General features: G+C 36.1%; 2 protein-coding genes across 2 annotated transcripts; one reads left to right on the top strand and one right to left on the bottom strand.

The window, feature by feature from the left end:
* Positions 1-1,612: 1,612 nt before the first annotated feature.
* Positions 1,613-5,031, top strand: COBL6 (COBRA-like protein 6 precursor). Its single transcript, XM_016791894.2, has 6 exons — positions 1,613-2,172; positions 2,267-2,346; positions 3,426-3,882; positions 4,000-4,153; positions 4,263-4,546; positions 4,656-5,031. Exons 1-6 carry the CDS (start codon positions 2,076-2,078, stop codon positions 4,928-4,930), a joined length of 1,347 nt encoding a protein of 448 aa, XP_016647380.2. The 5' UTR covers positions 1,613-2,075; the 3' UTR covers positions 4,931-5,031.
* Positions 5,032-5,823: 792 nt separating this feature from the next.
* On the bottom strand, positions 5,824-12,691 carry LOC103319039 (basic-leucine zipper (bZIP) transcription factor family protein). Its single transcript, XM_008220535.2, has 5 exons — positions 12,371-12,691; positions 10,537-11,275; positions 8,313-8,388; positions 8,073-8,199; positions 5,824-6,522 (listed from the first exon to the last, which is right to left on the bottom strand). The coding sequence occupies exons 2-5, from the start codon at positions 11,253-11,255 to the stop codon at positions 6,293-6,295; spliced, it is 1,152 nt and encodes a 383-aa protein (XP_008218757.1). The 5' UTR covers positions 11,256-11,275; positions 12,371-12,691; the 3' UTR covers positions 5,824-6,292.
* Positions 12,692-13,011: the final 320 nt, after the last annotated feature.

The raw sequence follows: 13,011 nt of genomic DNA on the forward strand, positions 1-13,011 counted from the left end.
CACGCGACCATATATACTTTAGTACCACACTATAATTACTCCAACAGAAGTAACAAAACACGAGTAGAAGATTTTATTCTTACAAGGGAGTTAGATTGACATTATTTAATCATGCTTTATCATTATCATCTTTGGCCACGTTCCATCATTATGACACTTTTCGTGAATATTTCTTTTCTGGGCTGATTTCCTTCTTCAGTAAGTATTATTATTTTTTATGTATAAAAATATGCACGAGGACGTAAAATTTCCAATAGTGTCTCAATTATAACCCAAGGACGATACTGCAGATTGGTGATCAATGTCCCCAGCACTAAATACCAGGAATCGAAATTATATATGACCACGACATTTTAACATCCCAATTGCTTTTTTCCATGTTAAGCCTACACAGAAAACAAAAAACAAAAACAAAAAGATGTACAAATTGAGGAAGAATCTTCCATGTTGTAATCGCAGATATTGTACTATTCTGTTTAATAAGATGGTGTTTTTGGAATGGTGTAGGGTAGAGAGAGAGAGATGCATGCATGCAGCAGCCACGACCCGGCAGGCATTTCACACCACAGATGATGAGATGAGATATGAGCTGTGATTTCTTTTGATGGAAATGTGGGGCTGTGATCTTATTAATTCTCTTTGCCTTTTATGACTCAATCCCTAGGCCCCTTCTTCAGGCTCCTTTGGACGATATCAGCTAATGTTAATCAGCAAACCCCCCTAGTTATTATAAACCAGCAACATTGCTTGTGATTATTCCCTTCATAAACATCGACTACTAATTAAGTGGGTTTGTAGCTAACAGGGGTTAAGAGCGTTTATCCTGCATTCGAGGTGCTGTGTTTGAATTTCCTTCTTGATGTCGCTTTTATGATTTTTTATGCAATCCTAAATTATTTTGCACAAGTGGTGGAGGTACAAATGCTTAAGTAATGGGTCAATTGACTTTGCTATGTATAGTACTAATAATCCAGTGATGCTGATCCATAATGCGGTCCTCATACCAATCAACCATGACATTATGGCCCTCACACTAATAATTTTGATATGCTATTTTCAGGAATTTGATCTATAATTTATGTGGAAAAGATATTAAAGAAATGTGCATGAAAAATGGTACGGGAAACTATAAACAATTTCGAGTACGTTTTATTTTATGATTTTTGTTTTCATGTATTCTGTTTCATTTTTCCCTCCTTTACCCCCACCCTCCCTACCCTTCTTCGTTCATTTTTTTTCCTCCATATACTTTTGGATTAATAATCACTGAAAAATGAGTTTTGTGAAAATAATTTGAAACCTCAAAGAGTGTTCGTGTAATTTTATGGAAAAGAAATTTGTGAAAACACCGAACACCTTAGTGAATATTAGTGTAAATAACTCTTGTATTGTTTGTAATTTTTTATGCACATGAAGTGCAAGAAATAAAAATGGGAAAAATACAAGTGAAAAATGGTAATTAAAATGACTAAATCCAAACGGCAGGCCAAATGCCCCGGATGGCATTACGCGTGAGCTTTGAATGTTTACACTCAAAAACCTACTCACTCATGTACAGACTTTTAGACGCATTCTAAGCACCTCTCTCTCTCTCCCCCTCTCTGTCTGTCTCTTAATTGCACCCAGATTTGGAAAACACCAGTCTCACCCTCTCTCACAACATTAATTGCAATATAATTTCTTAATTTCCTCTTTCCTTTTTTTCCATCTTCTTCTTTTCTTTTTCTTTTTTATTATAAAATTTTTGGTAATTACTTTTCTCTCTTTTTGTTTTAGAGCATCTTTTTAGAGACTTCAGAGAGAGAGACAGATATATATACATTCATACATAAAACCAGAGCATACAATCTCACACATATTACTTCTTTGTTTTTTTCTATGGGATTTATATGTATATATATATTTAGTCATAATGTTTGTAGGCAGTGAAGCACATTTGTGTGATCTGTGAGTTTTTTATGCGTTTTTCGATCAAACTGGTTGTTTTATTAAGTGAAAGAAAAATAGCAATTAGTGCAGTTTGGAAAGTTTTATTAGAACATTGATCCCAAATTTTGGTGTTTTAATTTGGAGAGATGATGAGCCCCCCCTTTCTGTTTGGTGCTCAAAGATCAAATGCTGTGCTCTTCGTCATTTTCATCTCTTCTCTTGTCACCTCCTTCTCATCATCATGTAAATTCCTCTCTCTCTCTCTCTCTCTCTCTCTCTAATTTCTTCAAAGTTTTGGGTAATTTATTAATGGCATAAAAATTTGGTGAAAATGCAGATGGGTATGATTCATTAGATCCTTATGCCAACATAACCATCACTTGGGATTTTCGGCTTCAAACTGGGAGCACATATGATGTAAGTTTTTGTTAATTTACCCCATCAATCAATTTTGCATTAGTTATTATTTTTTTTATATCAATTCTCAAATAGCCCTCTTACAATTGAAATCTCTATGGAAGAAAACAAACCCAAAATCACTTTCTTATATTACATACAAATTAAAATTAAAATTAAAATTAAAAAAGAAAAGAAAAGAAGAAGTTATTATGTGTGTATGCATGGTGTTTTGCATTCCAAAATGTTTGTTTTGTTCGAGGATATGAACCTTCAAACCCTGCCGTACTGTTTTTGTCTAATTCTGATATGGTGGGCGAGGTTCACGTTGAGCTCATCACAATTGGTTCAGAAACCCAATCACTGTGCGCCACCTCAGCACACTGAAAATTAGACCATTTGTGATGGGACAGGATGGATCACAGTGTTCTGCATGACTGCCTTCTGTCTACTTTTTATTTTGTCACCTAAATTACCGCCATGCCCCTCAGAGGGCCAAAGATTCAATTATTTTAGTTTCTTTTCTGATTTTAGGCCAGAAAAGGATATAATGCAAAAACCCAAATCATTTAGATATGGTGTTAATTGACTCGATCACTATTGAGGATATGAAAATGCGGATTTGGATCCTTGAAACTTTCGCTTCACATTTTATTTAGGCTTTTTTTGGAAGTGAATTTAGGAGATCTAAAATTAATTATGAGAAGAAGCATTTCTCCATGTAATAGTGATTTTAAACGATTCTGGGAAGGAGGTACTTTTTCTATAAAATAATTCAAAACCACCTAAAATGATTATTGGTCTATTCAGAACATCTCCCAAGCCATCCATTTGATAGATCAGTGTGAGTCCATTTAAATTTTACAATCCTTGCCATAAAATGGTGGATAAAAAGGATCAACATGTATTCCTTGTTTTTTTATATTCAATGAACTAGTATATATACTTTTTAGATTACTCTAAATCCACTTGTTACCAGCAGCTAGATTGTGGTGTGGCTTAGGAGGATTTAATGAATTTAATTATGAGTTAATTGCAGCTCAGTGTTCATTACTACTGTCAATTTTACATGATTTTTGGCTATAATTATTTTATTTCAGATAAAGGTATCAATATACAACTTCCAGCAATTCCGGCATCTGGATCGGCCTGGTTGGAAATTGAGTTGGATATGGAAAGATGATGATCAAGTGATTTGGGACATGTGGGGAGCTGAGGCCATGGAGCAAGGAAACTGCTCCAAGTTCAGGAGCTCACCACAACTTCCTCACTGCTGTAAAAAGCAGCCAGTGATTATTGATTTTTTGCCAGGAGCCCCTTACAACAAGCAGTTCTCCAATTGTTGCAAGGGAGGGGAGCTCTCTTCCATGATCCAAGACTCTTCCAAGTTTCTATCTGCTTTCCAGATGAATGTTGGATTTGGAAAAACCAACAACATTACAGAAGTTATGCCTACCAATTTCACCCTCGGAATTCCTGGTTATACCTGTGGAGACGCATTTCTTGTCTTACCAACTAGGTCTAGTCCCGATGGCCGCCGATGGGTACAAACTCTAGGTGAGTACTGAAAATGAAAGGAGGGATACACAGGGAAGAAGAGTAGCAATAATATGAATGAAGTAAACAATGTTTAATTTTCTGCATAACACATGATTCCTTGTGGTTTTATTGTAGAGACATGGAATGTGACCTGTATGTACTCCCAGTTCAGAGCATCACCTTCTCCAAAATGCTGTGTTTCCTTGTCTGCATTCTACAATAGTACCATTGTTCCTTGCCCGAAATGCAGCTGCGGCTGCCAAGGACTGCCGGGAGCAAAATGCCTAAAGTAACATACATCTCTTGGTCGTCTATTCTTTGACTAGGAGCTTTGCAAATTGGCATCATATTTTTGATGATTTGAAGCAATTTTTCTGAAAGTTTTACAAAATCGGCAGGTCTGGTGAAAAATCTCCGCATCTGTTGGAGCTTCCACGAGCGCGGGAGAACGAAGAAGTGCCACCTTTGGTGACTTGTTCACAGCACATGTGCCCGATTCGAGTGCATTGGCATGTGAAGCAAAGCTATAAGGAGTACTGGCGGGTGAAGATTACAATCACTAATCTTAATTTTGTTAAAAACTATTCGTCTTGGAGCTTAGTCGTTCAACACCCCAACTTGAGGAGTGTAACTCAGTTGTTCAGCTTCAACTACCACCCTCTCAATGCCTATGGAAATATAAGTAAGTTCAACAAACCAAAAATCACCAACATTTTCTTCATCATATGCAAAACTCTAGCTATTGCCCATTAGGGTAGTTTTAATGAACATTGAGCTGTCTTTTTTTCCAGATGATACAGGGATGTTCTGGGGGATCAAATCGTACAATGACATGTTACTCGCGTCCGGCCAGAGCGGTAATGCTCAATCGGAGATGTTACTGCACAAAGATCCTGGGATTTTCACTTTCAGGGAAGGATGGACTTTTCCTAGAAGAATTTCCTTTAATGGTGATGAATGTGTCATGCCCCCTCCAGATGAGTACCCTACACTTCCCAACAGTGCAACAACATCAAGGCCTTCCTTAGTTTTCTTTTCATTCTTGATCCTTGCATTTGTGTTCTGATTAAAAAAAAAAGTCTGCAAATTGGTGATTTTAGATTCAATTTTATTTATTTTTAGTGTTGTAGTACTGCAGAAATACTTGAATGTCTTAGTGGTCTTTCTCCCCGGACGTTTCACTATATATATGAGAGTCCAAAGGGAAATGCACAAACTAAAACCAAACCTTGTCATGGATTGAAAAATGGGACATTTCTTTCTCGTGGTTTACTGATTTTCTTTTTGTTTTGCCAATGTACCCATTTTTACTACTGAACTCACCATTGCGGCCAAAATGACGGCTGAAAAAAAGTAGGGGTGTTCTTTTTCTCAAGTTTTTCAAATTTGTAATTTTATTGCATAAGATAAAAATTAAGAAATAAGTCCAGCTGTCAAAAACAGTTCATTTCTGTTTCAAAAAGGGAAACATGCCATATTTGAGTGCTGACGTAGTATATCCGTATATTATTTCTTGGCGATGCAGCTTGATCATTATGTTATATATATAATAATCATAATAAGTACATAAATTTCTGGTTGACAATTTAAATTTCAATGGAAAAATCTTCTGGACACAATATATTTCTGTGAAGTTTAAATGAAAACGAAAGAGGTAATGATGCATTCGAGGAATTAATACCATTCACGAAATTAGCATCATGGCAAAGCAAATATTAAAAGAAGGGGAATTCTATTGAAACCCCCAAATACTCTCTACACCCCCTCCTTTAAAGAGGAAAAACCCAGCAGCCCCCAAAACACCCAATGACAGCGGCAGTCCCCGTCCCACAGCTAGCGGTCCCTCCCCTAATATATATATTTTTTCCTCAAATAAAAAGGTGACATATGATAAAAATAGAAATAAAAATAAAAAGGTGCTAAATGTGCATCCAATCAATTTCTCATCACTAACGAACAAAATCAAAGAAACTACAGATTTCATTTGAAACATATGTTACGAGTACACATTTTCCTACCATAATGCATTACAACTAGTGCACATCCAATTAGCCCAAAAGATCTTTTGTACTATGTTGAAATCTGCAATGGGCAAAAAATGGAACATACAACATTTATGAATCATGATTACGTAAGACATACAATAAAGATTGAAATACCGAACCTGTTTTGAGTTACCACCTCCGGTAAGTCACCTGCCCCAAGTAGAACTACTTTGGCCAATGACTACCAGGCGCACCAATATTAACTTAACAGAGAAGGGTGATAAACAGTGAAATCAAATTGCACAAAATGAGAAGAGAGAGGACGCCAAGAGTGGAATAGCTCAGCCTTATCCCGCACAAGGGAGGCAACGAACTTGGTCAGGCATGGCAATATCAATGGGAGAAGAGTAGAGGCAAATGACAGCTCTGGCTACATTACACATCTATATGCGAAGTGTGCCTGTTACAGGGTCACGACCTGCATTTGCATCCTTGTGTTTCAAAGAGAGGTTTGCAAATTGGGAATCAAGGTCTTTGCTGTTAGAGCGTCTGTGGCTAGAAGAAGGTTGTTGCTGTTGCTGTTGCTGTTGCTGTTGCTGCTGATGGTGCTGCTGTTGTTGCTGATACAAGGCTCGTAGCCTCCCGATCTCTCTCTCTAATAATTCTTGCTCCACTGAATATTAAAACACATACTTTAGTGACCTTACAAGTACTGAACAACAATCAGAAGGGTTTAAATAAAATGTTCTGCCGATGAAATGGCATATACGTGAAAACCTTTCAGATAAACGAGCCTTTTAAATCTTCAACACGTCTCACTGTTTCTTAAAATATGTTTGTTGTTATGTTGGATAATTTTGAAAGAGCCAATGCATCCACTAGCAAACCCATGCTTCCACGAAGCAGAATAAACATTTTTCCAAAGAGACTGTAGCATGCAACATTAACATCCACCGTATTCTCAGAAAATAAAAAATTAAAAAAAATCACTGTATTCAATAAATCATAAAGAAAAACAATTCAATGCTTCCATGAAGCAGAATAAACATTTTTCCAAAGAGACTGTAGTATGCAACATTAACATCCACCGTATTCTCAGACCCAAAAAAAATCATTGTATTCAAAAACTCATAAAGAAAAACAATTCATCAGCCACAGTTGTTTACTCAAGATCTACCAACCTGCCATATGGCAACCATTACCACAAACGAAGGTACATCTATGTTGTAACTAATAAAGCATATGGTTCTGAATAGTACAGGAACCTTTAAGTGAGGGGGTTCACATCTAAGAAAACAATGATTTGAAACGTCCAGTTTTTAGGTTCTTCAAGCCTTCAAGGATAATCTATGCAAATAAAAAATAAAAAATCTGCCAAATTGGAAATCTTTAACCATTTAAGTACCGTCATTACCATCTCATTTTTATCTGACACAGTGCATTTGTCTGTACAGTATAGATGACCAAATAATTTCTGTTAGGGCTAATTTTTTTAAAGGGATGGCCCTTGAAGAACCTAAAACATAGACAGTTCCAATCATTGAACTGTACAGCGAGGAAGCCCTAGAGAGAATGTTTACATTCATTTTTATATGCAAACATCATGACTTCAAAATTCTCCTTAAAATGTATTATCATTAATCAGATAAAACGTCTGCTAGAAAGTGACTATTATATCATTAGGCCTCATATTGTATTATTTGAATTTCCATCAGTCTAGAGGATAATTATAGCTGCAGTTACATCCTATACCAGATAATTAAAACTGCAAATGTAATAAATAGTTAAGCATAATCATAACATATCAAGTATCCAGCCTACAATTTTACTTTTAGGCCCCATTAGAGTGATGTCTTCATTATGTTTGGGACCAGGCCTGTTTCCTTGAATTAAAAATTATTTTCGAATTTGTTTCTATCAGGTAGTTTAAAATTGGAAGTCAAAAAGTCCTTTTAGAAAAATTGAACATATTTTAAGAACATTATTAAGAAAATGGTGAAATATTATCCTGAATACTAACATTTCTTAATGTTATCTAAGTGTCTCCAAATCTTTAGAACATAGATTCCAATCATTCTCAAACTGTCATAGGGTCTACCATGTATTTTGATAAGAGCTTCATCCTTCACATAACTGATTTTATTCCAAACATTTTCTCCTAGACAGATGAAGCAGAAAAATGGACAGATTATCAAAACCTGAACGTTCAAGGTAGAAGCTTACAGTATTTGATAAGTTGCTCCTGTGCTATACTTTCTAAGCGCTGCTTGAGGGCTTTGTTCTCCATGCTCAGAATCAGATTCTGCTGGTTGAGAAATTCCAGCTCGGCTGTAACTCCAGACCCTTCTGCCTGTAGAGTAACACATACAAGAACAATATTAAATTTTCATAAAACCACTCAATGCAGTACCAAATCAATCTTAATACTTAAATACAGTACTTCAAGCTTCTGGTGACACTTACCTGTAAAGCTTGTACATTCCTCTCCAGCTCAGCTATGTATTGAAGTTTTCGAACCCGTGAGCGTTGAGCAAATTGCCTGCAGTAAAAAGTATTTCAGTCTCCATACGTATAATTTATATTCCCATTATGGAAGACACCAATCCAGTTTCCGGAATTATGAACAACAACTGTTACAAGGAAACTGACATTATAATTTGCAGAATTTCTCAAAGTTACGAATTTGTTTTGATTCCTTGAAACAGTGAACTGCCATATTTTATGTATAAATAATAAAAATGACAAATTATGATTTAAATGCATTAGCTTGCCGTTGCATCCTCAAAGTAAAGTTTTTTAATCTAAAGATTTTCCGTGTTAGCATATTCACATCTCTCAATCTAAACCCTCAAACTTATGGAGACAGCCCTTTAAGTGAATTACTCTTGGGACATGAACAAGCCTAGATTCATGCCTTTAAGAGAAAAAGGACTGTCCTAGTTCGATCCTTCACATTCAACTGTCTTCCTCCACTTTTTTCCAGAAAACTAAACTATATTAATTAGAATTGTTAATATTAAGGAGAGTACAAGATATTAAGCTAAAAGGACGATAAATACTACTTAACATTTAGCTTTTCCTCCTCTAGCTGTAATGTCTTCCCAAATTAAGAGTAATCACTGCTAATTCTTATGTAGTACGTTTAATTTACAATGCTTTACAGCTACTCAGCCCAATATGAACGGCCGCATACCGGTCAACATCATGCACAATACCAGGTGATCTAAGCTATTGCGCAGTCCAATACTAGTGGCCGGATATTGGTCAACATCATGCATAATACCAAGTGATCTAAACTACTCTGATTCATAATTTACCACTGATGCATGTGCATAATAGTAATGACCTAGATTATGGCTAGCAGTTTCAACAAACTAAAGGAATCATCAGGCTCAACTCCGAGGAGCAGGCTGTAGAGCAGAACAATAGGTAGTGCTCAATTATGGGCCCTCTAGAGTACCACAGTTGCAGCCTGCACCTTTATACATTATAGAAAGACAGGAAATGCCTCTCTAACTCACAGCTAAGATTAGAAAAGCTCTTTCCCTTTTACCATTACCACCTTTCTTCTATCCTTCACCCTCTTCCCAAATTTTGGACTTAAAGCAATAAAGAAGCAAGAGCCACATATTCAAAGGAAATATAAAACAAAAAGAAATGACATGTGATTTTGTTGTAATACAGGTATTGGAATATCCCTAAACGATGTAAGCCTCCTACAAAGCATAAGTACAAAATGTTTATTATCTAATAGATGCTACCAGTATTATAAGAAACTAACAGTATAACTACAGGCATACAATTAAATCTAAGATTTCAAGTAAACCCAGTAGCAATAAACATCATGACAGTACCGCTCCAACTTCCTTGTAAAACTGTTAATGTTTTTGACCTGGTCCAGAGCAGGAGTTTTACTAGATTTTCCTACCACCCCCTCAGCCACAACCCAGATCTCCCAACTGACAGTATTTTGATTATCCAGTTTTTCATAACTGGAATTCCTAACATATATGGCGGAACAAAAGACTTAAAATGTCAAAAATAAAAGAAAACTAAGAACAAAACAGGTTTGACATATTGCAATTTAAGACCAGGTTTGTGCATTTACAGCCATTTACATCCTTAAATGCTTCCAATACTAATGTGATGTGTTTGTACTTTGTATGCAAGTTTTATGCATTAATGTATGCTTGTATGGATGCACTTGAAGTTGCACTGTAACAAACTAAATGTGGGAATGCAATCCCTAATCCCCGTATAGCACCAAGTTACACACAAGCAACCAAGTATACAGCCAATGTATTGTGTACCAGGCGTAGGAGACTATTCATTCCTGTGTCCTTATAACTCCATTGAACCGCTTTCCCCTTTTTCTTTGCATTTAATATGCAATTGACCGCATAAGCTTAGCTTAAAGGAACAGTAGTCATACTAATGTTAATGTAAACAACATTCTTTGCATTCTACCTACGGTTAAGAGTTTTCATAAAGCAGCCACCCATGATCGTGAGTGTGAGATAGAGGGTGGGTGTTTATTTCAACTCGAAAACATATGCAAAAACTGGATAAAGAAAACTAGATGCAGGTCAAAAAGACAACCAAAGATTATGCAAGAATAATATTTCTATGTTACTATGAGGTAAATCAGTATGGGTGTAGAAAAAAAAAAATTTAATCAACTACGTACTGTTTAGCGCGTTTTGCATCCGTCTCAGATGCATAAAGCTTAGCATTAGAATTGTCTTTTTTCTCAGAAGAAGCCTTTGGATCATGCGGACCAGATTCAACCTGATCCTGCCTTTCGCTTGCAGTAGAAGCAAACCCATCTGCTTCTTGTGGTGTAGATAATGATCCTGAACTCTGAAGAACAATGTTATCCTTGACAGAAGGAAGGCTGCTCATGTTATTTACACTATTCAAAGAAGACTCCCATGCCTTATTCTTCTGCTTCACCAAGTTCAGTTCAGTGTATAATGAAGCATGTCGCAAATCTTTTTGGGGATCAAAGTCTTGAGATCCCCAAGAGGGTGCAGAAATCATATGATGATATTTGTACTCGTCTTGAGCTGCATAATCAATGTTAGAAGCATTAGATGCATCCACATATGCAAATGAGTCACTTGATGAACGACGATGACCTCCTCTGCGTATTGGTGTGTCCGGCTCATTAAGGAGATCATCAAGCCAAGAAGGTTGTTCCTCTATAAGAAGGCTCTCCGAGGAAGTTCGCTGGTGATGTGCATTTCCCTCTCTAGGCTTCTGAACAGTTTTTGATCCAAATGCAGGACTGAGGACGTAATCTGCATATGACGGGGAAACGCTAGGAAATGGACTTTTTGGAGGAAGCAAAGGATGCTTTCCAGAATACATGAAATTTCTGATATTTGAACTCTTGGAGTTTGCCATCACTGAAGCACAACCAGCCCCTGTCAACCAATATAGTGCAAGATGATGGATAAAGAAGGGAAGTAAATTTAATTTATTAAGGGGGGAAAAGTTTGCAAGCACAGTGTTGACAAACCAATAGACAGATGGGTCAAGGAAAATAGGAAAAGCAAAATGCAGGTCTTCTTATTTTTAAAAATTAAGGGGGAAAAAAAAAGTAATAACTATAATTATATCCTTCTCCATGCTAACATGAGATAATGCACAGTTACATGAATGGTTATGTTTATGAACATGCCTACTGGAAACATCAAAATAATCAATAACTTAAGGCAGACAAACCCTAAACCTGGACACGCACATGACACAACACACATATCCCAGTCCATGTAGCATGGCAATACATTCAATCAACATCACTCTCACAACTACCCAATTTTATGTGCAGTATGCTGATCATAAAAAAAAATTAAAAAAATAAAACAATTTACATAATAGTACATGGATCACTATAATATCTAAACCCAAATTACAACATAACTAAAGTTGCTACCCAACTGGGTTTTCTGTTTCTTTTTCTCCGTGAAATAAAACCAAGTACACTAACACTCTAAATTAATTGGTGGGTTCGGCCACAACACTTATTGTGTTAAAGAAGATGCCACAAACTCCTAAACACCATACGCAACAGACTCAAACCCTCTATTTGTTTCTCAAGGAAACCATGGAAAGAGAGAAGGGGAAGATAAATTTGGAATACCATCTCCCAAACAATTGAGTTGTTAGCCTCAGTTGGTTGAGGCGAAGGCTTCTGTTTTCTCAGCCCCAAATAACGAAAACTTTCCGAGATTCAAATACATCCGCTCATTACCCTTTGCCACATTTTCCCAGCATCGAAACACAAAATGAATCTCACAATTTCTGAATTGAAATAATAAATAGTGCCCTAGGAAACATTTATATAAAATTTAAAAAGAAGAAAATCAATGATTCGACGAAATGCATAAAATGTGTCCGATTGTCCGCAAAACTAATCAACAATTCCAGCTGATTTGATGAAAACAGAAACAGATGCATGAAACCAAATGTTTACTTTGTTTTAAAGAAAGAAAATGAATAGATAAAAGATTGATTACCTATATGGAATGAACAATCGAGATCTTGAGATGTAATGATCGAAGAAACAGAGTTTCCTCTGTCCTAGGGTTTCTGTGTGTATCTATGATTCGTTTCCCCTCTTCTCTTCGAAGAAGCCCTCTCTCCTTTCTCTCTCCTTTCTCTCTCTACTATGTCTTCTGGTTAAGGTATGGGGGTTGGATGCAAAACAAATTCCCAAAATTAAATACATTTTTCATCTTTTTTCGTTTTTTGTTTTTTTTGTGTTTTTTTTTCCTTTCTGAAATTTGATTGTTTTTTCGCACTTCGTTTCCGCGAAGGATCTTTCAATTTTCATATGTCGACAGCCTTTTGTTGTGTCCTTTTTATTCTCCTTTTCCAGTTCAATTTTTTTTTTGGTACCACTAAATTCTATTCTAGGACTAAAGATGTTAAAATAAAAATAAAAATATTAAAAAAATTCATCCGTAAGTTTCTGTTTTTAGAATACGCAAGTTTTCTCTCCTGGTATAAAAGAAAGTTTGGATTGTGTAAAGTGATGGTCAAACAAAAAGAGGGTGACCCCAATTAACTATTGATCCGACAACTAGGTGGGCATAGGTTTTATTACCAAAACCCTAAAGAAAATGAGTGACAAAACAAAGTAGATTAAAAGTTGAAG

Source organism: Prunus mume, linkage group LG2 (assembly GCF_029339155.1).
Source record: "Prunus mume cultivar Tortuosa linkage group LG2, ASM2933915v1, whole genome shotgun sequence".
Taxonomy (NCBI): Eukaryota; Viridiplantae; Streptophyta; class Magnoliopsida; order Rosales; family Rosaceae; genus Prunus; species Prunus mume.

Excerpts from the sequence above, each read along its gene's own strand:
- COBL6 (XM_016791894.2), top strand. The coding sequence starts at position 2,076 with ATGATGAGCCCCCCCTTTCTGTTTGGTGCTCAAAGATCAAATGCTGTG. Across the intron at positions 4,154-4,262 it reads CCGGGAGCAAAATGCCTAAA|GTCTGGTGAAAAATCTCCGC; the intron begins GTAACATACATC and ends CAAAATCGGCAG. Across the intron at positions 4,547-4,655 it reads CAATGCCTATGGAAATATAA|ATGATACAGGGATGTTCTGG; the intron begins GTAAGTTCAACA and ends CTTTTTTTCCAG.
- LOC103319039 (XM_008220535.2), bottom strand. The coding sequence starts at position 11,255 with ATGGCAAACTCCAAGAGTTCAAATATCAGAAATTTCATGTATTCTGGA. Across the intron at positions 8,200-8,312 it reads GGAATGTACAAGCTTTACAG|GCAGAAGGGTCTGGAGTTAC; the intron begins GTAAGTGTCACC and ends GTTACTCTACAG. Across the intron at positions 6,523-8,072 it reads GGAGCAACTTATCAAATACT|TGGAGCAAGAATTATTAGAG; the intron begins GTAAGCTTCTAC and ends TTTAATATTCAG.